The sequence below is a fragment of the Phodopus roborovskii genome, unplaced genomic scaffold, assembly GCF_943737965.1.
Source record: "Phodopus roborovskii unplaced genomic scaffold, PHOROB, whole genome shotgun sequence".
In the NCBI taxonomy this organism is placed as follows: Eukaryota; Metazoa; Chordata; class Mammalia; order Rodentia; family Cricetidae; genus Phodopus; species Phodopus roborovskii.
In genome coordinates this window covers 126303-148099 of record NW_026125178.1, presented here as the reverse complement: position 1 = coordinate 148099, position 21797 = coordinate 126303, and the positions used below count along the sequence as shown (strand labels likewise).

Sequence of the window (21797 nt, the reverse complement as noted above, 5' to 3'; positions counted from 1 at the left end):
CATTTCTATCTTAAACACAACATTCATAAACCACCTGAGATACAAGTCAATTATACTCCATACCCTTTCCTCCCCTCCCCTCACCTACTGTGAAAAGCCTGATTCTCCCACACCCTCCTTTAGCTCCAAGTCAGCATGAGGAGACTGAATCACAGAATGGGATGTTTCTTCAATTATGGAGAAGCTTGTGACTTTGAGATATTTGCTGTGGTGGGCCATTTTTTAAGGAATCTGATCTCCATGGTCAGCCCAGCCACAGCATAGCCTCTTCCTGAAACTGTTAGTCTCCAGGACTAATGACAGCTGGTATCCTCCAGGTTCCACGGAGAATCCTTGTCTAACGAACCAGTATTTCCTCACCCCCTTTCTCTTACAGCCCCCTCTCCCAACAACTCCAACACCTGTTCCCAAGGAACCCAGTCGGAAGCCTGTCTCAGTGTCACCCTCAACAGATGGCCTGCGTAGCCCTTCCCCTCCACCCCGGAGCTGTGTCCCCACAGCACCCCGTCAGAGTCCGAGTGCCCCAGCTCTCTCTCCCACCCGGGTGAGCTCCTTCCTTCTTCACCTCCTCTCATGCTGTGGGGAAGCAGAGCTCAGCCTTTGTTCCGAGGCTGAGACGTGGTCAGATCCCTTCTCTGCTGGGGTTCTTCCTGCTCCTAGATCCCGACCTTTCTCCCAGGCACCCTCATCTCCACCATTCCATGTCTCTAACCCTCCCCATGTACAATGTCTGCATCTTGCAGACCACTGTTGCTGCTGACAATTGTCAGTGACTTTAGGGACAGCAGACTGGCCAATCCAGGAAAGCCCCCTTAGTACCTCGTTTGGACCTATCTTCACGGTCACTACCAGGATACTTCCCCTAGTTATGCAACAGGCTAAAGAATTAGCTATGGTGGCAACAGAGACCCCAACAATGCCACGGACCCTCATTTTCATATCCTCATTTTGCTCATTGTACTTTACTTTCTCCATTCTGTCCTGCTGAGGTTTGTTGGATGAGTGTGTGAGGTTTGTGGATGCGTGTGTGTTTTCATACCACATGGTGTTTTTCCTCACTTCGCTCAGTGTGCCTTTTCCTTCCCTTTTCCTTCACATCTGCTCTAGACTGGTCGCATAAATCCAGATGACATAGATTTAGAAAATGAGCCCTGGTATAAATTCTTTTCAGAACTGGAATTTGGACGTCCGGTAAGTGAGGCTAGACAATTACTATAAGACAAATAAATAGGAGGATGTTGTTTGATGTCAAAAACATAATCATGCCAGGAGGGAGACGTGTCATGTCAAGAACAAAAGCTGGATGAATAAAATATCCATGCTCCGGCTTTGTGCAAATTCACTCTTGTATCAAATGCCTAAATGTGTTCTTTCACTTCCCATGTGTTTTCTCCTAATCATGCACTAGAAGCACATCTAATTCATTGCATATCTATCATGTTGAGTTAGTTTAGGGCAAAGCTGTATTTTGTACAACACATTTTGGTGTAGTTTAACAGTAACAAGTACCTTGCCTTCTTCAAGAATGACTTGCCAGCTCCAATAACAAAAAAAAAAAAAAAAAAAAAAAAAAAAGGACGAAAAAGGTCAAGGAATTTGCCCAAATCTAGGCCTTTTGTACAACAAAATCTTTGGGCAGTTTCCTCTAAAAGTACCGTCAGAACATTCCCACTATAAATATCCCCACTATAAAATGATTCTTTGAATAGAAGAGATGTAACAAAAGGAAAGAATTTAAAAGCCCTGTGGACCTTGATTTATAGTGTTGATCATGAGCCACCAAAAGATCTCTTATCTCCAGATTCCCATGTTCAAAGCCCCCAGTTTGACCCTCATGGGGTCTGATCTGTTTGGGACAGGTCAACTCAGGTTTCATGCAACTTCCTTTAATCATTCGATCTCTATTGAGGAATTGTTTGTGGGTTTCATGTTTTCTGAAACATGCATGTTTTTACAACCCCTAAACTGTTGAACAGCATATCATTTACACTGCCCAACAATTTTATAAGAACCCAGAATCTGTTCTTTCTCCACGTCACTTAAGAATTTATAAATATGCCGATTACATATTCCTTACTGGATGGCTATGAGAGCCCTTTTTATGCATTAAAATGCACTCTTGGTTAACCTCATTGTATGTTTTATTGAACTAAATCAAATGTGACTGTAAGTGAATATAAAACAAAATTTCCTGGCATTTCTATTACCTAATAAGAGGATTGTTTCCTCCTATTTTTTTCTGGTATCTCCTCTTATTAAAATGTATTTTATTTATTGGGAAAATGCTCTCTTGTTTTGCTTTGTGTTTGCTATTATTGGGGAAAGTTTCTAGAGACTGTACCGATTTTCTGTGTTGAACCCAAATTATCATCACTTTCTGCCATCCTCCTCAGCCACACAAGGACACTCACCTGCATGTTCTCGCTTATTTCTCTGATGTCCATGCAATCTACTGTGGCCAAAGACCAGGAGTGCTAATTTGGATCTGACAGATTAAGTTTACAAATCTACTAATTGAACACAAGCAGCTTTTCACAGTGCTGGGGAATGTTTACAAGCATTGCACTCTTCCTCCTAGGCTGCCATTTTGCTCCATTCACGTGGCTCTTTATATGTATGTGATTCTCTATCAGCACTCGATTTCTAACCATTGTCACCTTTCCCACATGGTCATTCCTCGCTGCCATTGACTCTCCTCCATCCATCCCATCTCTCCACTTCTGCTTATGTGGTGTATCTACCCCCAGCCTCCTAAAAAGGCTCTGGACTATGTTCGAGATCCTTCTTCCGGTGTTTCCAATGAGGTAAAGACAAATTCTTCTCTCCTTCCAGATTTCCCCTCCATTACTATCAGCCTGAACATGCGTGTTTTTTAACAGTTTCCTGTTGTTCCGGTTGGTTTTGGAAACTCTTTGTATCACTGTGTTGCATGTAGCAGCATTCCTAGACACTGTGAAGGGGTTGGCTGTTTCTGAATTCCAGGTGATAGATTTTTTTCCAACTGTTATTTCCAGCTAAAATATTCAGTAGCATAAAAGACCCAACTCTTGAACTTGAGCATGTATTGACTGCCTGTTTTCATAAACTGGGAAAGGTACTACTGAAAGTCTTCTAGAAAACAATCTAGGAGGTGCAGACTCAAAAGTTGAGGTTCTTGAGCCATGGAGATGGCTCATTAGGGAAAAGTATTTGCTGTGAAAGCCCAATGGCCTGACTTCCACCCTGGAACCTGCCCATTGTGCATGAAGAGAGCATGCTCTCATGTGCTGTGGCAAAAGTGCTATACCCATACAGACAGAATAACATGGTTTTTTAAAAACTAAGTTTTGATTCTTATATAATCAGAAACATATTCCTTATATTTTTCTAAATGTTGCTAATCTTTTGCTTTACTAAATGCTAGTGGATTTTACTATCAGTCAAGAATAGAGATAACAAATACCTGGCATGGGTGTTCCAGTTTCCCAGTTCCACAGGCACCACTAACTCTTGGAATTGTAATTCAGGCAGCCACTAGAGCAGATAGTCACTGCTATGTGCAGTAAGACTCAGTTGAAGTCTCTGCTGACAAAAGCTTATGGATGGGACTGGAGAGATGACTCAGTGGTTGAAGAGCACTAGCTACTTACTCTTAGAGAGCATGGCTTTGGTTCTCAGCACCTACAGGGCAGCTCACAAACATCCACAACGCCATTTGTAACACCCTCTTCTGGGGTCTACCAGCACCAGTCCTACACATAGTTCACAAGAGGCATGCATGCAAGCAAAACATGCATGAACTAAAACTAAGTAAACCTTTTAAAAATAATAATAATAATGCTTATGAAAATCAGCCAAATAGCTGGGTGAAGAGTTTATGTCAGGCCATGAAAATTTTAACCTGGATAAGGAAAAAAGTATATGAAAAGGAACAGAAAGGACTCTTAAGTCAAACTTTGCCCTCTACAAAGAAGCCAGAAGGTTATTTTGAGAAGCACTTAGAAGACACAATAGATATGTCACTGCTATGTTAACTGTCAGGCAGATAAAAGCCTCCTGTAGGCACACTGCAAAGAAGCCAGGCAGGAGAGCAGCACACAGAGTCAACCAATTTTGTCACAGTAGTTGCTGTGTACTTTTAAGTGAACACAGCACTGAATAAATATCTTACTTTCGTTGTAAAAGCCTCATTCAAGCTATGTGCAAGATATGAGCCAAGAACTCATGCTAAGGACACACAATGTCCTGACAGATTGCAGGCATGAAGTTTGAAGAGTAAATACTCAAATTTCCAAAGATTTAATCTGTAACTCCAAGTTATAGATCATCTAATAACCATCTATCATGGTATGAGTTAAAAGACTGAAAAAAATTTTATCAAATAAAAAGTAAAATCTAGAAATCAGAAACTTTTTGAAGTGTTGAATTCAGTAATTTTTCAAGACTCATATTTTGTAGGCAAGCCTGCTCTCTAAAGAGAATTAAATAAAATAATTCTACTCTGTAGGTTGTATCATTGCAGCATATGGACAACCTAGAATATATTTTGAAATTCAATTCAATCAAATATTTTTCTTGTGTCTCCACACCAAAACTATGTTACTGTATTGATGAACTTTGGCTAGATTTATAATCCATTGGGGAGAGAGATATACTTATCATATATGGCTACTATTGTTTTGTTGTTGTTGTTTTGTTTTTGGGGGTCTTTTTGTTTTTTGTTTTTTGTTTTTTTGAGATAGGGTTTCTCTTTGCAGCCCTGGTTGTCCTGAAACTATCTCTGTAGAGCAGGCTGGACTCAAACTCAGAGACCTACCTGCCTCTGCCTCCTGAGTGCTGGTATCAAAGGCATGTACCACCACCACCTGGCTCCATTTTTTTTTAAATTCAGTGTTATACTGATGTGTTAAGATAAATGAATCAACATTTTATAAATATTCCCCAGGTATTTTGATCAGATATTTCTGGAACTTTTTTAAAAGTAGTTGGCTCATTAATTTTGAAACAGAACTTAGAAAATATATTCAACTCATTGGATTTCTAGTTACAAAAAATGAAGAGAATAACTTTAAGGAATATATCTATAGTGGCCTACTAAGATGGCTATCAAGAGAATAAATCACTAATTTCTCAGCCTTTGTTTCAAAACTATTTCCTTTATACCACACTTTCCCCCCTCATCCCTGATAGATGCTTTTAGAGCTTGGCTCTTCTAGAAACTATTTTTTTTTTCTTGATAATTTTTTTATGTAAACTTGAAACCAACTTGTTTTACATGTCAATCCCAGTTCCTGTATCCTCCCGTCCTCCCCTGTTCCCTCCACCAATCTCCATCCCATCCCCTTTCTGCTCCCCAGGGAGGGAAACTATTTTTTTATCACTGAGTTTTGGGGAAAAATTTAATTTAATGCACTTTTTACATTATGGTAGTGGCCAAAATACTACATTTAAAAAGCAGTTTGATAGCAATTTAACTGTATGTCCTTATCTTTGGGGACTGAGAGGCATGAGTGACTTTAATAGTATAGTTAACAAAGGTGTTTGTGAGAAGATAGCCTTTCAGAGTGTAAGAGAATATAGTCCCATAAGATATTTTGATCCTACCTTTAATAACATTTCTACTAAAAACTAATTGTTAGGTAATACCTAAGCCATCATTGATCAAATACCTGGTTTTTGTCAAACATATGTTACAAATGACATATTTTCAAATCAAATTTAACTAAACATTTGTCTGCAAATGTCATAATGAAACCTACACTTTTCTAGCTTGAAATAAAATCTAAAACACAGTTAAGAACTTGTTTGCAAAAAGTTTAACCAATAGTTTCTTAGCAGAAAGAATGAGTTAATGTCTGCCTGTCCTTTAAATGACCTTCTACTGTGTTAAAATAGTGATCAGATGCAAATGGTGAGCACATTGTGTTTGGTAAAATGGACTAGTGCTTTCCTTGGAACTCCTTTTTTCTCCATTTTAGTGTCATAATTATTGTACAAGGTTTTGCTTTAATTATTAGTCTAATTTTTATTATTACCTTATAATTGACAACTGAAGTTCTTCTTATGAGACAGAAAATCAAAGTATGGTTTTTAGGTCAGCAAGATGACTCAGTTGTGACCTGAGTTTGATATCAGAACTCATATTGTATAAGGAGAGAATTGACCCCTTACATTTTGACCTACACACACACACACACACACACACACACACACACACACACACTTATGTGGATTATGAGAAACAAGACAAGGAAGAGTAATCACAGTTTGTCCTAACTCAGAAACATACTTCATCAATTCTCATACAGTATTTTATTTCATATTGCAACATTACCCAAGCTTATCATAACTGAGAGTTCATATTTCTGATCTTATTAGGGGTATTCTGAGAGCATCCTCAATCTGACACTTTCGGTTGTCAGGTTGTCCCATAAAACCCCATGACCCACAGGTAGTGACACTCTGAGGCTCTCTATCACTTCTGTAAACATGTAGAATTACCTAATATTATTTTACTCATTTTTCTTTCTTCATTACTATGTTTTCCTTACTTTCTAGTATCCAATACAGAAAAATGCAAATAATTATGTAAGTTTATCATCATAGTAATTTTCTACTCTCATATCTGTTGACATGGGAATATAAGAATTTTCTAAGAAGTACAAGTATTAAATATGCTTTTCCTGTCCAAAGAACATTTTCATGTCAATAAATCCTTTGTTTTACTATGGGTAAAATTCCATTCTCAATCAGTAATATGGAATTAAAGCAAAATATTATGCATGAAGCTTGTCAGGCTGATCTATATACAATTCATAAAGTTATAATCTAGTGTTTAATTGGGAAACTGATCGTATTTACCAGTTAATCAAAAAGAATAGTAGAAATCAGTTGTAAAGAGAGATGGTCATTTCATCTAAGCAGGCTTTTAATATACTGATTAAAAAATTCTCTATATAGGAACTTACGATAAAATTCATCAACTCTTGCCTTTATGGTTGACCATTTTAGGCCTTTGCATAAATATTTCAAAATAACTTTTATTTTTTTCAACAAACCAAAGTTCATCTCTGATGATAAATTGAGCAATATACATGACCAAAGTCAAAATATTTTCACTGGGAATAGGTTTGCTGTGAGTATGGAGATCACAACATGCTGCTTCTACCTTGCAATGTCCCCTCAGAAACTCAATACCTCCTCTCTCTTGTAATGTAGATATTTCAGCAAGTGTCTCAGAAACAGCCATGTACAATAAAAACTTTATCTACTGCTTTTGCGTGGCATCGGTTTTAGTATGTTCATAATGAGATGTGTAAAGCATACCATTTAAAGGAGTATATCTTGATTCATTCATTTTAAACTAATTCTGAACTTAAATGGCTCAGCATTTATAACTCTGTGTCTGGCTCAAGCCCCACATAATTTGGGTTTATTTTTAATCAAATTCTGTGTATTTTATGAAAATAATATGTGTGTTTATAGAGCAAGGACATTCAAGTTCCACTTATATGCTATATTTTTAGGATAACATCTGCTAATAAAAATGAAATTATAAAGAACTTCATGTTTTATAAGGATTTAATGATAACTGCAAATATTTTCTTGCAAATAAAGCCAGTTCTTCATGTAGAAAGCTCCTATTTACCTCAACAGCTATTGAGTGCCTGAAATTAATGCAGAAGTTAACTTTACTCATTCATCCAGTCAGTGTTCCTCATGATAATGTTACTGGTTATGTCCTCTTCCTCCTCCTCCTCCTCCTCCTCTTCCTCCTCCTCTTCCTTTTCCTCCTCCTCTTCCTCTTCCTCCTCCTCTTCCTCTTCCTCCTCTTCCTCTTCCTCCTCCTCTTCCTCTTCCTCCTCCTCTTCCTCTTCCTCCTCCTCCTCTTCCTCCTCCTCCGCCTCTTCCTCCTCCTCCTCTTCCTCCTCCTTCTCCTCTCCCTCCTCCTCCTCCTGATGAAATGAATGTCTTGCTTGTGTTATATCACAGAATGCAGTGTATTTTGTTAAGAGGAAATTCAAAGATGTTATCTTTTTTGGAAAGACATGTTTTGTAAGAATAAATTATTCTTTCGATTGCCATATTTAGATTCTAAATTTTAGAGTACCCTTTTTAGAATGCAAAACTCATGGTGAGAAATAAATGAAAATTGTTATTGTAACTCTTTTCATGAGACTGCTGCCCTATCTTAACAGGCCTCCATCTATCAGTCCACTATTGACAGAAGCCTGGAAAGACCCAGTAGGTAAGGATCTCATGACATTACCCTAACAAAATACTCTATTCCAGTAGTTGCTTCCCCAATAGTAATCTTTCTTAGTGAAATACTGATGAAGATCATTATCTCGTGTTCTTATTTTAAGTACCAGACCTCATGCTTGATTTATATGTTTGCATATCATTTTATATGATCACATCCAAGAGTTATTAAAACTCCACAATGTAATCCTTCACAAGGGTCGGTTCTGCCCACTGCTGCCTTTGCCTCTTGTCTTCCAGTGAGGGTTGAAAATAACTAATTCTCAATGTTGCTTTAGAAACCCTTTATAAATTAGAAACTACTGCTATGTACTTAAACTTTGATCACACAAATTGTTTTCACTACATTTTGAGGCATCCCACATCCATAAACATATTCAACCCATTGACTACACCATGTGTTAAAAACTAGTCACCAACTTATCTTTGAAGACACTAATGTTTAAGCTCAGTAGCAGACTGAAACAAGTTAACTTGTCACCACTAGTCATAACTGTCCCCAGAGTCAACCAATGTGAGCTCTGATCATACCTTTTAAATATCATACTTAATTGAAACAATCACCAAAATTCAGATGTAGTTCAATAGAAATTAATATTGCACAGTGTCATCATAGTTGTACATAATGAAAGTGACTTGGAGGACAGTATGTAGCATGTATCCAATTGTTTGATTTTTTTAAAATGGTACCCTACTCAAATATATGATCAAAAAAATCTCCCTTTCTTTATAAACTACCATCATATTCTACAATTGTATAAAGGAAATTTTTGACAGTTTATTTGCTGACTAGATTTTTAATCACTCATGATTTAAATATTGGAATTCTGGTTTAAGGTTCTTCTGAACACATTAGGAAAGCAGAAGATAATCCTTTAGGTAGAAGAGACATTTTGCTAGATGGCTTTTTTCACATGGTCCTTCTATTTTAACACTTCTTTCTAGATAGAATTATGTTGCCAGAATTCTTTATACACAAAACAAAATATATATGAAACAAATAGGAATCATAACACTTAGTTGCCAAGAACAATAAGTTCACTGCAGGGAAATTTTTGCTTTAAAGGGTGATTATAAACACAGAGAGGGAGAAAGAGAGAGAGACAGAGAGAGAGACAGAGACAGAGACAGAGAAAGGAGAGAGAGAGGGGAAAAAGGGGAGAGAGAGAGAGTAGCAATCTACATATGAATGTTTAAAACAGTTTTTTTCCAAAATTTCCAAGTCCTAGAGTCCATTAAGATGTTATTTCTTAGGTAAATAACATCTATATAATCAAATGTGATTCATCAATAAGAAATAAGCTATAAAGTCACAAAAAAGACATGGAAAAAGGTGGAGACATAGTACACTTGAGAGAATGTTTATCAAGGATGCATGAAACCTGCTTCAGTCCCCAATGCCGCATTAAAAACTAGGCATGGTGCTAGAGGCCTGTCACCTCAGCACTTGGTAGGTACAGACAGACAATCAGAAAGGCAAAGTCATCCTTGGCTACATAGTTAGTTTGAAGCCATCCTGGATTGCATGTTTAGATTATTGTATGTATTTTTTGCCTCAGTGCATGTATGTATACCAGGTGCATGTAGGTGTCTGTGAATGCAGGAAGGGGGCGTTAGATCCCATGGAACTGGAATTCCATATAGTTGTGACAAAATGTATAAATACTTGCCAAGTCATCTCTCCAGCCCCACAAAATCATGTCTTTTTTAAACTCATGGATAAAAAGGCACATTACAAATGGAAGAAACAAATCTGAAAAGATTACATATTGTCTGATCTCAACTGTGTAACATTTGGAGATGGTGGATCATAGAGACAAGATCAATGGTTTTTACAAAACACAAAGACAAAGAGAAAACTGAGGAAATAGTATTCAAGGAATCTTTAGTAGGAACAGAAGTATTCTACAAGGCATGTTCATGATGGATGCATTTACAAACCCCTAAAGTATGTCACAGATAGCATGAACCCTATATATAAAAGACAGATTTTGAGACATGGCATATGCAGATAGGGTCATTAGCTGTTACTCATGTCGATAGAAGATGTCAAGAAAAAGATGCTCAAAAAGAAAGAAGTGGGCATAGAAGAGTTCTCTGCTCAATTGTCTGTTGATCTCTGTGGAAGACATGTTCTAAGACTCGCCAAGGATACCAAAATTTACTGACTCAGAAGTGTCATAAAAATGGCACAATACTTACGTGGGCAGACAATGGTGGTACACACCTACAACCACAACACTGAGGAGGCAGAGGCAGGCTGATCTGTGAGTTCGAGGCCAGCTTAGCCTACAAAGTGAGTTCCAGGACAGCCAACACTACACAGAGAAACCCTGTCTCAAAAAAAAATTACATATAACCTACCTTCTATATACTCTGAAATATGTACAATGCCTCATGAAACACAAATGCTATTTTTAAAAAAACTAAGTTGTTGGGACTAGATAAAGGGCTCTGTGTTTAAGAGCAGTTGCTGCCCCAGATTCAGTTCTCAGCTCCCACATGACAGCTCACAACCATCTGTAACTGTAGTTCCAGGGGATCCTATGCCCTCTTCTGTCCTCCATGCATACCAGGCACTAGGTATGATACATAGACATATATGCAGGCAAAACACTCATACATATAGATAAAAATGTATAAATGTTACATACATAAGTGGTTATTATAATGGATCACATAGGGAGTAAAAACACAAGTTTGTATGTGTTCACCAGCGATTCAGTTCTTAATAATTCCAGCCACAGTTGGTTGAACCTACAGTCCAGTCAGATATTCTGCAACTTGAAACTTTCCTTTAAAAATGAAGACAGCACCCCTTACCAGCAGGAAGTAGTTTGGAAAGAACGACGCCCAAATTCCCAAATATTGTGTATAAATGTTTGTTTTCATTTAATTGGACTTTGTTATATAAAATTAAATAAAAAAAAATAAAATGAATCCAATACATATTTTAAAGATGAGTCTAAAGAAAGAATTTGAATGTGAAGGAATGAATTTCTCTCCATGCAACTTTGTGGGTAGGTTAGGCATTACACCTTTATCTAATGTATCATCAGTTTTCTCGCACACTTGTTGACCTCTTCCAATCCCCATCAAAGTGACACTGATTCCCCCTGTCAGTTCTGCAAGCATGGCTGGTGACTTTAGGAAACGGAGGAAGAGTGAACCTGCAGTGGGCCCACCCAGAGGCTTGGGTGATCAGAGTATGAACAGGACCAGCCCGGGGCGAGCAGACCTCCAAGGATCAAGTTCCACATTGACGAAGTCTTTCATTAGCTCTTCTCCTTCCTCTCCATCAAGAGCCCAAGGTGAGCCACAATAAATGAACAAAGCATGTTAATTCACAATTTAGCCCAGAGTATGGGGGAGGGCCCATGATCTTGACTTATGTTTGTTTTACTTATAGTGTCCTGAAGCAAATACCATTGCCCAGCAAAGCCATTGCTACCTAATCCAATTTAAACTGTCAAGCCATTTGAATGTCTTAAAGTACTCAAGCTTGTTACTATTTTCTCAAAATATATTGAATTGTGTTTTTTCTAAAAAAAACTCAAAGTATTAAATAATTTATTGTCATTTTTATAGAAATGCATTTATAGGCCTTTACATAAGCAAATTTTCTAATGTTATTATAGATAAGTAATTAAATTTGTAGAATAAGAATTATTAATAGCAACAGAAAAATATTGCTTAAAACATGCAATGGGGTACTTTAAATTCTGGATTAGAAAGTAATTTATTTAAGACATGCCTTTAGTCATTTGCTCCATTTTGTTCAACCTTTATTTGTATGGTAGAGTATCACATTCTACCATGCAACACAGTGGTCCACGATGGTTTACAGTAAATAAATACTGGCTTAAAGCCACAAATACAACATTTAGAAATGAGGGGCCTTGGTGAGATGACTCAGTGTGGAAAGGCCCTTGCCACCAAGTTGGTCAACTTGAGTGTAATCACCAGGACTCATATAGTAAAGAAAGAACATACACCCACAAGTTGTCTTTTGACCTCTACTTAAATGTACACATACACGAGAAAAAGAAGGAAGGAGGAAAAGAAGTGAAGGAAGAAAGGAAGTGAAGGATGGCCTTCTCTTCTTTGGAAATGCAGTAACCTAAACATTGAAGGGGCAGAGTTGCTTATTTGGGTCTCAGGTCCACTACTTGGGTCTTTTTATTTTTCTCTTGACCCATGATCTACTGAGTCAGTAGCATGTCAAATTTGGGGCCCCGCAATCTCCTCCAGTCTTTGAGAGTTAAGATAGAAGAGAATGGGTTTCAAAGCATGTAAAGAAAATTAGAACAGAAGTGTCCATGGAGTGGGACAGTGGAGTGCACCTAACAACTGTATGCCCTGACACTGTTGCCACACAGTGCTAAATGGAAGCAGTGGGTGGTGTGAAAAAGACAGACTGCTTATGATGACTGTTTATGGTCTCTGTGTAGGTGGATGGCTGCACCATCTAAGATCTAACTAGCTCTCAGAAAGTAATTTCCTCATTAACTAACATGCCTTCATCATATCATATCTAAGAAAGAAGTCAGTCATGAAATGCCATGGATTCATCATTCTTGGGTACAACCCAAAATGTAAAAGATCCTGATAAATTTAACTATTTTTTTCTTACCATGAAGAGTTAAGTCAAGTTCCTTTCCCAAGTATTGCACATCAACTGAATGAATTGCCCAATTTTTGGAGAATTCAGGAGAGGATGTAATTCATAAATTATTAATAGAGATAGCTATGCTGTTAGCCTGATAGGTTAGAGTTGTGGTTTGGGCATGTCTTGTTGCTCAAACAACCACCAAATTATGCAGTAAGAATATGTTAGCTACACCAAGTATATTTCGTGTGTGGTTTGGTTTACTGTAGTATCTGCAAAGTTGCACTGAAAAACATTATGTTTTAGCATCAGGCATTCCTCTTTAATTGAAGCTATGTGTGTGAAGGTGCCTAGATTAAGCCACACTAACTGCCTTCTCTTTGCTGTACTAATACTGACATGCTCTCCTCTCTTTGTGAACCTTTTAACTTCTCCAAATGTCTCTCTCCTGCCATGCTGCTCTGGATTGAAAGGTGGGGATGATAGCAAAATATGCCCAACCCTTTGTAGTTACTCGGGGCTCAATGGCACCCCCTCTAGTGAGTTAGAATACTGTAGCGCCTATAGACAGCATTTGGATGTCCCCCGGGACTCTCAAAGGGCCATCACCTTCAAGAATGGATGGCAAATGGCCCGGCAAAATGCGGAGATCTGGAGCAGCACTGAAGAGACTGTGTCCCCAAAAATCAAATCACGTAGCTGTGATGACCTCCTGAATGATGATTGCGACAGCTTCCCAGACCCTAAAGCCAAGTCAGAAAGTATGGGTTCTCTGTTATGTGAAGAAGACTCCAAAGAGGGCTGCCCCATGATGTGGACTTCCCCCTACATCCAGGAAGTGTGTGGTAACAGCAGATCTAGAATCAAACACAGGTCAGCCCATAATGCCCCAGGCTTCCTCAAAATGTACAAGAAAATGCATCGCATCAACCGCAAGGATTTGATGAATTCAGAGGTAATTTGCTCTGTGAAGTCCAGGATACTGCAGTATGAAAAGGAACAGCAGCACAGGGGTCTGCTCCACGGATGGAGCCAGTCTTCCACCGAGGAGGTGCCCAGGGACATGGTGCCCACCCGCATTTCAGAATTTGAAAAGCTGATACAGAAGTCCAAGTCCATGCCCAATCTAGGGGATGAGATGTTGTCTCCTGTAACCCTAGAACCCCAACAAAATGGTCTGTGTCCTAAGAGGCGGTTTTCTATTGAGTCTCTGCTAGAGGAAGAAACTCAGGGTAGACAACCTTCTCAGGGTCAGCGAAGCTGCAAATCTAAAACCCTGGTGCCCATCCACATCGAAGTCACAAGCGATGAGCATCCCAGAACACACATAGAGTTTTCCGACAGTGACCAAGATGGAGTTGTGTCTGACCACAGTGACTATGTTCATGTAGAAGGGTCATCCTTTTGCAGTGAAAGTGATTTTGATCATTTTTCATTCACATCCTCTGAAAGCTTCTATGGCTCCAGCCACCACCACCACCACCATCATCGGCACCTCATCAGTTCCTGCAAAGGCCGATGCCCAGCCTCTTACACTCGATTTACCACCATGTTAAAACATGAAAGAGCTAAACATGAAAACATTGACCAACCCAGAAGGCAAGAAATGGACCCCAGCCTATCTAAACTTGCATTTCTAGTCAGCCCCGTGCCTTTCCGGAGGAAAAAGAATGTGACTCCCAAAAAACAGACTGAACAGGCCAAATGCAAAGCCTCTGTAGTTGAGGCTCTGGACTCTGCCCTCAAAGACATCTGTGACCAAATAAAGGCTGAAAAAAGGAGGGGAAGCCTACCAGACAACAGTATATTGCATAGGCTTATCAGTGAACTGTTGCCAGAGATCCCTGAAAGGAATTCATCCCTTAATGCTCTGAGAAGGAGCCCCATGCACCAGCCTTTCCACCCACTGCCTCAAGATGGTGCTATTCATTGTCCACTCTACCAAAATGATTGTGGGAGGATGCCTCACAGTGCCTCCTTCCCAGATGTGGACACAGCCAACAGCAGCTACCATGCACAGGACTATGGTAGTGCACTGAGTCTCCAAGGTGGATGAACTTTCCTTTCTTTTTCCCTGTGGTTCAGCCGCCATCTTCCCACTCATTCATTATTTTTTTTTCCATCCTACATCTCATCACTCTTGAGCCGTGAGACCACTTGACATCTTTATGTGTTACAAAGCAAACCTGTGTTGTGCAGACGTGTCTGACTCGGTCATTCTCATTTGCCTGTGTAGTATTTGACATTCATGTATTGATCGAAAGTAATCATCAATTTATAAGCATTTGCTCACTTCAAAATAAAAGAAAGCCCAATTTGTCACTTAATATTAAGGTTATAATGAGTAGGGCTTTGAGAAGGCAAATGATAGGTCCCCATGTCATTAGTGCCTATGTGTATTTGCACTGATGCTACACAGCATGCTTCACAGAAAGTAAATTAAAATGTTTTTAAAAGCTGGTTCTAGAAATTTTCAGATTAAGATGTGTCAGAATCCAACTTTCTAACAAAATAGCCATTTCCTCAGTTATCTAATATCCTGAAATAATCACCATTCAAATTCAAAACAATATATCAAGACAAAACTATAATTCAATATCTGCATCCCTAAAATAATCTATTGATTCATTATGAATCAAAGTCAGTAGTTTCACAGCCTTTCCTTGATTTCTATATTAATGCTAGAACATTGTACCTATTCACTCAAAGAAATCTATCCACACTCAACACACACACACAGGGAAGGGCTGAGAGAGAGAGAGAGAGAGAGAGAGAGAGAGAGAGAGAGAGAGAGAGAGTACTTTAGCTAGATGCATCATCTAATTGAAACCCCCAATAAGTCAATAGATTATTTTAAGTGCTGTTTTACAATTGAGGAATTGATGGATAAAGAAGATAAAATTTCTCAAGTTTACCCAGATTACAGTAATGGCAAAAGAATTCAAGACCATACTAAATAAAAATGTATACTATAAAATAAAATTTCTAAGATCACAGGAAACAAAACTGTTAATAACTACTGGATAATTTTACTTATTCACATATTAACATTTACCTTAACTTTGATAGAATAAGTAGGGCTAGAGAAACTGCTCAGTGTTTAGGAGCCCTTGTTCCTTCCTCTTCCAGATGATCCAGGTTCCAATTCCAGTGTGCACATGGCAACTCACAATAGTAAAAAGGATACAATGGGAAATGGAATAATAGCATAATAGTAAAATAATTTAATTGTTTTATAAATAGACTTATAAATTTTAAATTCAATAAATTATTTAGAATTTCTCATCACTTTCTATTTAGACTAAAAGAAGTTTCATCCAATTTTCTAAACTATCTTCTTCAATTTTCTGATCCCCTATATAAGCATAGTACATTATCAAAACATACATTTGAAATGCTGAAAAAAATATACTGTACAAAAATAAAATTTATCTTAACGATTTGTGCTATTTAACAGACTTAAATGTGTTAAAGTGAATAAATATTTTTTTAAGCTTAGACCTAGGTGCACAGATAAAATTCCATGATGCTACCAGAATATAGGCAAACTTTATTTACATTTCTACATACAAGTCACAACTATAAAAAATTTTAAGAAACCGAGAGGGATATTTGCAGTCATAATTTTCAAATGTAATTATATATGCTTTGCTTTAATGTGAACAAGATCTCAATATATCACAAGCAATTTGGCAACTTCATCTGAGGCTTTTCTGGTTATCGTTTCGTTTTCTGTAATAACTTACTTTCTGATTAGTTGAACATTCATGTACAAGGGAAAGCCATAAAGGATATAAAATCATAAGACCCACTAAGTATTTACAAACAGAAAGAAAACGGTACACACACACAGAGGGTGGGGGACTATGGCCACAGTCCTGTAATGCTCACACTCTATCTTTCATTTCATCAATACTTCTTAAATTGTATTTGACATAACATTTCTTTCTACAAATATGTAACTTTTAAATTCTTTATATATCATAATAATTTTATATTAAAACCAAAAAAGGAATAGAAAGATTAAGCATGATAAATTTGGAGTATGAAAATCCCTACAACTGCGAATCATCTACACCAAGGATTGCAGTATAATTAATTGGTAATATAATAATAATATTTTCTATATCATTATAATGTTTCTGTTGTATATTTCTTCATTTTCAATGTGTATGTGTGTCTTATATCATACTTTATGGTTAGTTACGAGTTTTACATCCATGTTCTCATTAGTGACATCTCTCCAAAATTTGGGGTAAAGTAATTGCTTCCAGGGAAAAGTGGCTAACCAATCTCCTTTCAATGAAATTAAATCTCACACTGCTTTGCCTTATCCTTTCCAACAGACCACGAGTCACCTAGAAGTCATTCATCTACTTTGACTGACTTGGGAAGAAGTGTATCACGGGAACGAAGAGGAACTCCAGAAAAAGAGGTACTTAGTTCAATAGTTTTAAAAAGACCTTCTGAGAAAGCACTCACCAGCCAAATGTGTACCTCAGACACAGAAAGAATTCAGACTGAAACCTAACAGCAACAAGAAGAGTCTAGAAGCAGTTCTGCTTATAGTCTGTGTCTAGGGCCTGAGTTCCAGTCACTCCCAATTTAGGATGCACTTTGGGCAATGAGGCTTTTCTGAGTCTTGGCCTGGTAGCCATAAACTAGTAGAGTTCTAATTAGCCTTCTTTGTGGAGGGAGGGACGTTTCTACACAGTACTTTGGCTGGAGAAAACTATCAAGTTCTTGTAGTGTTGGGAAGTTCTTATATACCACTGCTGGTCCATCATCCTAAGCCAGGGCTGGACTACCTATTCCTAACTTCATTGAAAGCCATGAGGGCTTGGAGAAAATTAAAAACTGAACTCTGACTGACAGGTATCCGAGATACCCTGTGGGACCCCTACAAAGTCATAAATTGTCTATTTCTTGAGGCTCATGAGAATCACAGGGGGGAGGAGGGGAGAAAGGATTAATGGTTGGTGGGAAGGAAGAGCTGATATCATTAGCTACATGGTATGTTGTTTCTCAAGTAGATTTGTGGGCCCCAGAGTTTGAGGGTAGGCATGGGCACCACTTCATAATGAAAAGATAAGCCAAAGGATTCTTGAACCTTCCATTCTTCTATTTTTGGCTACTTAACCTCTTAATAACTGGGCTCCTACTTCCTGGATAATCAGTATTAAGTTAAGAATTTAAATCCCTTTGTGTCTTTTGTTTCTTTTATTATGATTCAGACAGACTAGTGTCAACCCACAAAAGTTAGATCAGCTGGCCCTCCATAATTTTCTATTTGTAGTACTCAAAAATGACATACCTAGGACAGAATCCTTGGTGGACATTTTATCCTATCCTATCCTATCCTAGTATTAATCTGCTTTAGTTCCAGAAGTGGAGACCAATGAAGAAATCAGCTACTGTATCCCCATGTAGCTCACTAGTTTAAAGGTAGCACTAACTGATACATTTGTAACTTGCACATATCACTTACATTACAGTGTTTTATTTTTCTTATATGAAATCTAAAATATTTAAATTAGTGCTTGAATGCTTACCTTTCTTTTCAGAAATTGCCTGCAAAAGCTGTCTATGATTTCAAAGCTCAGACATCTAAGTAAGTGAAATAAAAAACTCACTACGTGTTTGAACTTCATTTTTTACTATTGTAGGGAGATATATATATGTGTGTGTGTGTGTGTGTGTGTGTGTGTGTGTGTGTGTGTGTGTGTGTTATGTGTGTATATCAGTGGGAAGACGCAACTCACGAGTCTATAATATAGTCTAGTCCTCTAGCTCCCTTGAAATTGCTAACTAGGATAGGATAACTTGTTTTCAAGTTCAGTTGTAAATCCCTGGGTCTTAAATCACATCAGTTACGTTAATGGAGCACAATGAAGTCTGAATAGGAAAATAATAAGGAATAAAGATTATTTTTTTTTCCTGTCAAGAAATTATCCCTACCTAGTGAGGAGAGATTGACCTCATTTATCTGTCCAGCTGTGAGGACAGTCCATGGATGGGAGCCTGCACACAGATGATTCTGTAGTGACTGCTCAGTCTCACAGCACTCAAAGCTTAGAGATTCTAAGGAAAGCCTGCTCCTGTCCTGTGTACTGAGTGTTGATGTTTTCTTAGACCTGGGTTTCATCCTTTTAGCCCTTTTCTTTGGGAACTTCTTCATTCAAAAGATGAGACAAGTCAATTGGGAAGACTAGTGCTGAGCTCATAATACATGTACATTGGAGGGGGATGTCCCCTTCAAAAGCATGACCCCACCACCAATCACCAGAAAGCCTCTCATATGGCTTCACCTCAAAGTATTTATCACAACTTCACAGTCGTGCTTAGCTTGGGATAAAGCCTGTATCAAAGGGCCTTTGTGAAGCATTCAAGACACGAACTAGAACACAACAGCATTTTGTTTCTTCTATACTCCAGTCCTAATTACTCTTCTTGGGTCATGATGTGGCATTTGGTAAGACGTTATGAGAAAATTATATCAAAGATATTCATTGTATTTATTCTTTGTGACAGGCCAACAAAATTTTTCCTAAATATGTACCACCAGAAGGACATCTGTCTAAGGCTCAAAGGGTGTTTCATGAAGTACATGAGGTTGAGAGGGAAAGTGGAGGGTGTGAGATATGCTAGAATGGAAGGAGCAGGGGTTGATTTGATAGCCATTATATTTGTATACATTGTATACATGCATACAATTCTCAAAAAATGTTTTTAAAAATAAAATAAAAGTGAAAAAATACACAAGAGATCTCTACATGTGGTATTATGTATGTGCACATATACTGGCACACACAAATAAATGTAAAATAAATGATAAAGTGGGCTTCAAAGAGAAGACGACATGCATCACAGGAAGACAATTGAATCACTGGCTTTAGTTTGCCCCTCATCCATGGACCCCAGCCTCTTCTGGGGTTCCCCGATGGAGAGTCAGGGAATCTTGCTTTCCCATGTTGCTGTGGGGTGAAAGAACATGGCACCTTTCTGTCTGTGCCATCCCACCTTTCACTGAGAACATGAGCAGGTCTATCTAATGAACTCTAACTGTGTGAGCTTTTGGTGAAGTAGATTCACCAACCACCCACAGCGGCCCAAAAAGAAAGTGGGTCTGCTCATCCTATAAATAGTTTGGTCTTATTATAGCTTAATGGTCCTCCTCCTGTTCTTTCCCCAGAAGATATAAAGAGAACACCCGTCACCTCCAGTGTGGTTCTATATTTGACCTAAAAATTAGAGTGATGGGCAACTTGTACAACTTTCAAGACTCACACACCCAAATACCTATGAAAACTGCAGACCAAGACAGTTTTAGTCCCTTTAAAATGGCCAAAAAAGAGATATGACTGTTTTGATATGAAATATGAACAACACACACACTAATATATCTATGTTGTAAATGAGTATGCATCTAGAGCTATTTTTATTATTTAATACATCAAAACTAATAAGTCTAAAACTAAAGCTAACTAATTCACATAAAAAAAAGTCTCAATTTTAGATGGGAAGAGATGACATCTCATTTCCCATGGGTCCACAGTTGCCATTATTTTAAAGTGCAATAAAAATACAGCAAATTTATCAAAATGGGACTCTAGATCTGACATGAGAGGGACAGAGCTTTGAAAACTGAATAATGCAACTTTCCCTTTACTGGATATATCCAGAACTCTAAATGCATATTAAGTAGAAAAGATCTACATTCATATTTTAAAAAATCAGTTGCCTATAATTTCCATACATATTCAAAAATATTAAGTTGATGTTTAGAAATGTTCCTGCTATTAGGTTATAGACATTATATATGACTATAAACTATCAAGATCACAATAATCTATACTCTCGCAAATATGTCATCGCAGGATGCAGCTTATACAGGGTGGATCCATATACTTGCTCTTCAAAATCATTCCCAAGATTACATAAGTGACTTCCAGAAATTTGTAAGAAAAGTCCTTACCTAACTGAACTTGGCAAATGTTTTCATGTGGGAGGTGTACTTCTGGAATGTCAATCATAGGATTAATTATTGTTCATCCAGAAAGAGTCCATTGGTCATGTCTCTTACAGGGAGCTATCATTTAAGAAAGGAGATACTGTCTACATCCTCAGGAAAATCGACCAGAACTGGTATGAGGGGGGAGCACTACGGCAGAGTAGGCATCTTTCCAATCTCGTATGTGGAGGTACGTCCTTTTTCCTTATCTCCAGAAGGATGCTGTTCCACAGGTTATCACAAGTTAAGAACCAATAACTGTTCTCCATTATAGAAACTAACACCTCCAGAGAAAGCGCAGCCTGCCAGACCACCACCCCCAGTCCAGCCTGGAGAGATTGGCGAAGCCATAGCCAAATACAACTTCAATGCAGACACAAATGTGGAACTCTCCCTGCGAAAGGTAACCTGGCTATGTTCTTCACCAGGGTGTTTTTACAGAGTGTACAATTCTGAACTCAATATAGACTAGCTTATTTTCTAGAACGTTCTCTTTAACACCAGCTTGCTAACTTTGTTCTGGACCTCTTGTAGTTTTGAGTAAAAAGTTAAATAAAGTTATCTGGCATTGACCTGCCCACTGCAAGAAACGTAACAGTGATTAGAAATGTCTACTATCACAAAGGCCCATGTTTTATTCAAATGGCCAGAATGGCATAGCCATTCACCAAGTAGAATGGATGCTGGTGTCCTGATAAGAGCAGGGGGATGTTAGCCCATGCCACAGCTGTGGAAATTCTAGATTACCATCTTTGCCTCATGCTTTATTTGCTCTTTGACACTTCTCAGGACATGCAAATTAAAGAAGGAAAATGGTGTACCATTCTGCTTCATGCATTCCAGGGGATGGCTTTTGTGACCCATTTCAAATACATCTTCTGATAAATGAGTCTACTGTCATTGATCTGGCATCTCTACACCATCTGCCCTTTGAAA

At 38.1% G+C, this 21797-nt stretch overlaps 1 protein-coding gene across 1 annotated transcript in view; it reads left to right on the top strand.

The window, feature by feature from the left end:
• LOC127226523 (sorbin and SH3 domain-containing protein 2-like) overlaps positions 1–21797 on the top strand; it is a 76724-nt gene that overhangs the window by 32991 nt on the left and 21936 nt on the right. The window contains 11 exon segments of the mRNA XM_051190632.1: positions 377–544; positions 1108–1191; positions 2748–2804; positions 8178–8227; positions 11365–11552; positions 13324–14898; positions 17197–17285; positions 18415–18461; positions 20936–21002; positions 21004–21051; positions 21136–21264. Of these exon segments, the coding sequence (XP_051046589.1) occupies positions 377–544; positions 1108–1191; positions 2748–2804; positions 8178–8227; positions 11365–11552; positions 13324–14898; positions 17197–17285; positions 18415–18461; positions 20936–21002; positions 21004–21051; positions 21136–21264 (2502 nt within the window).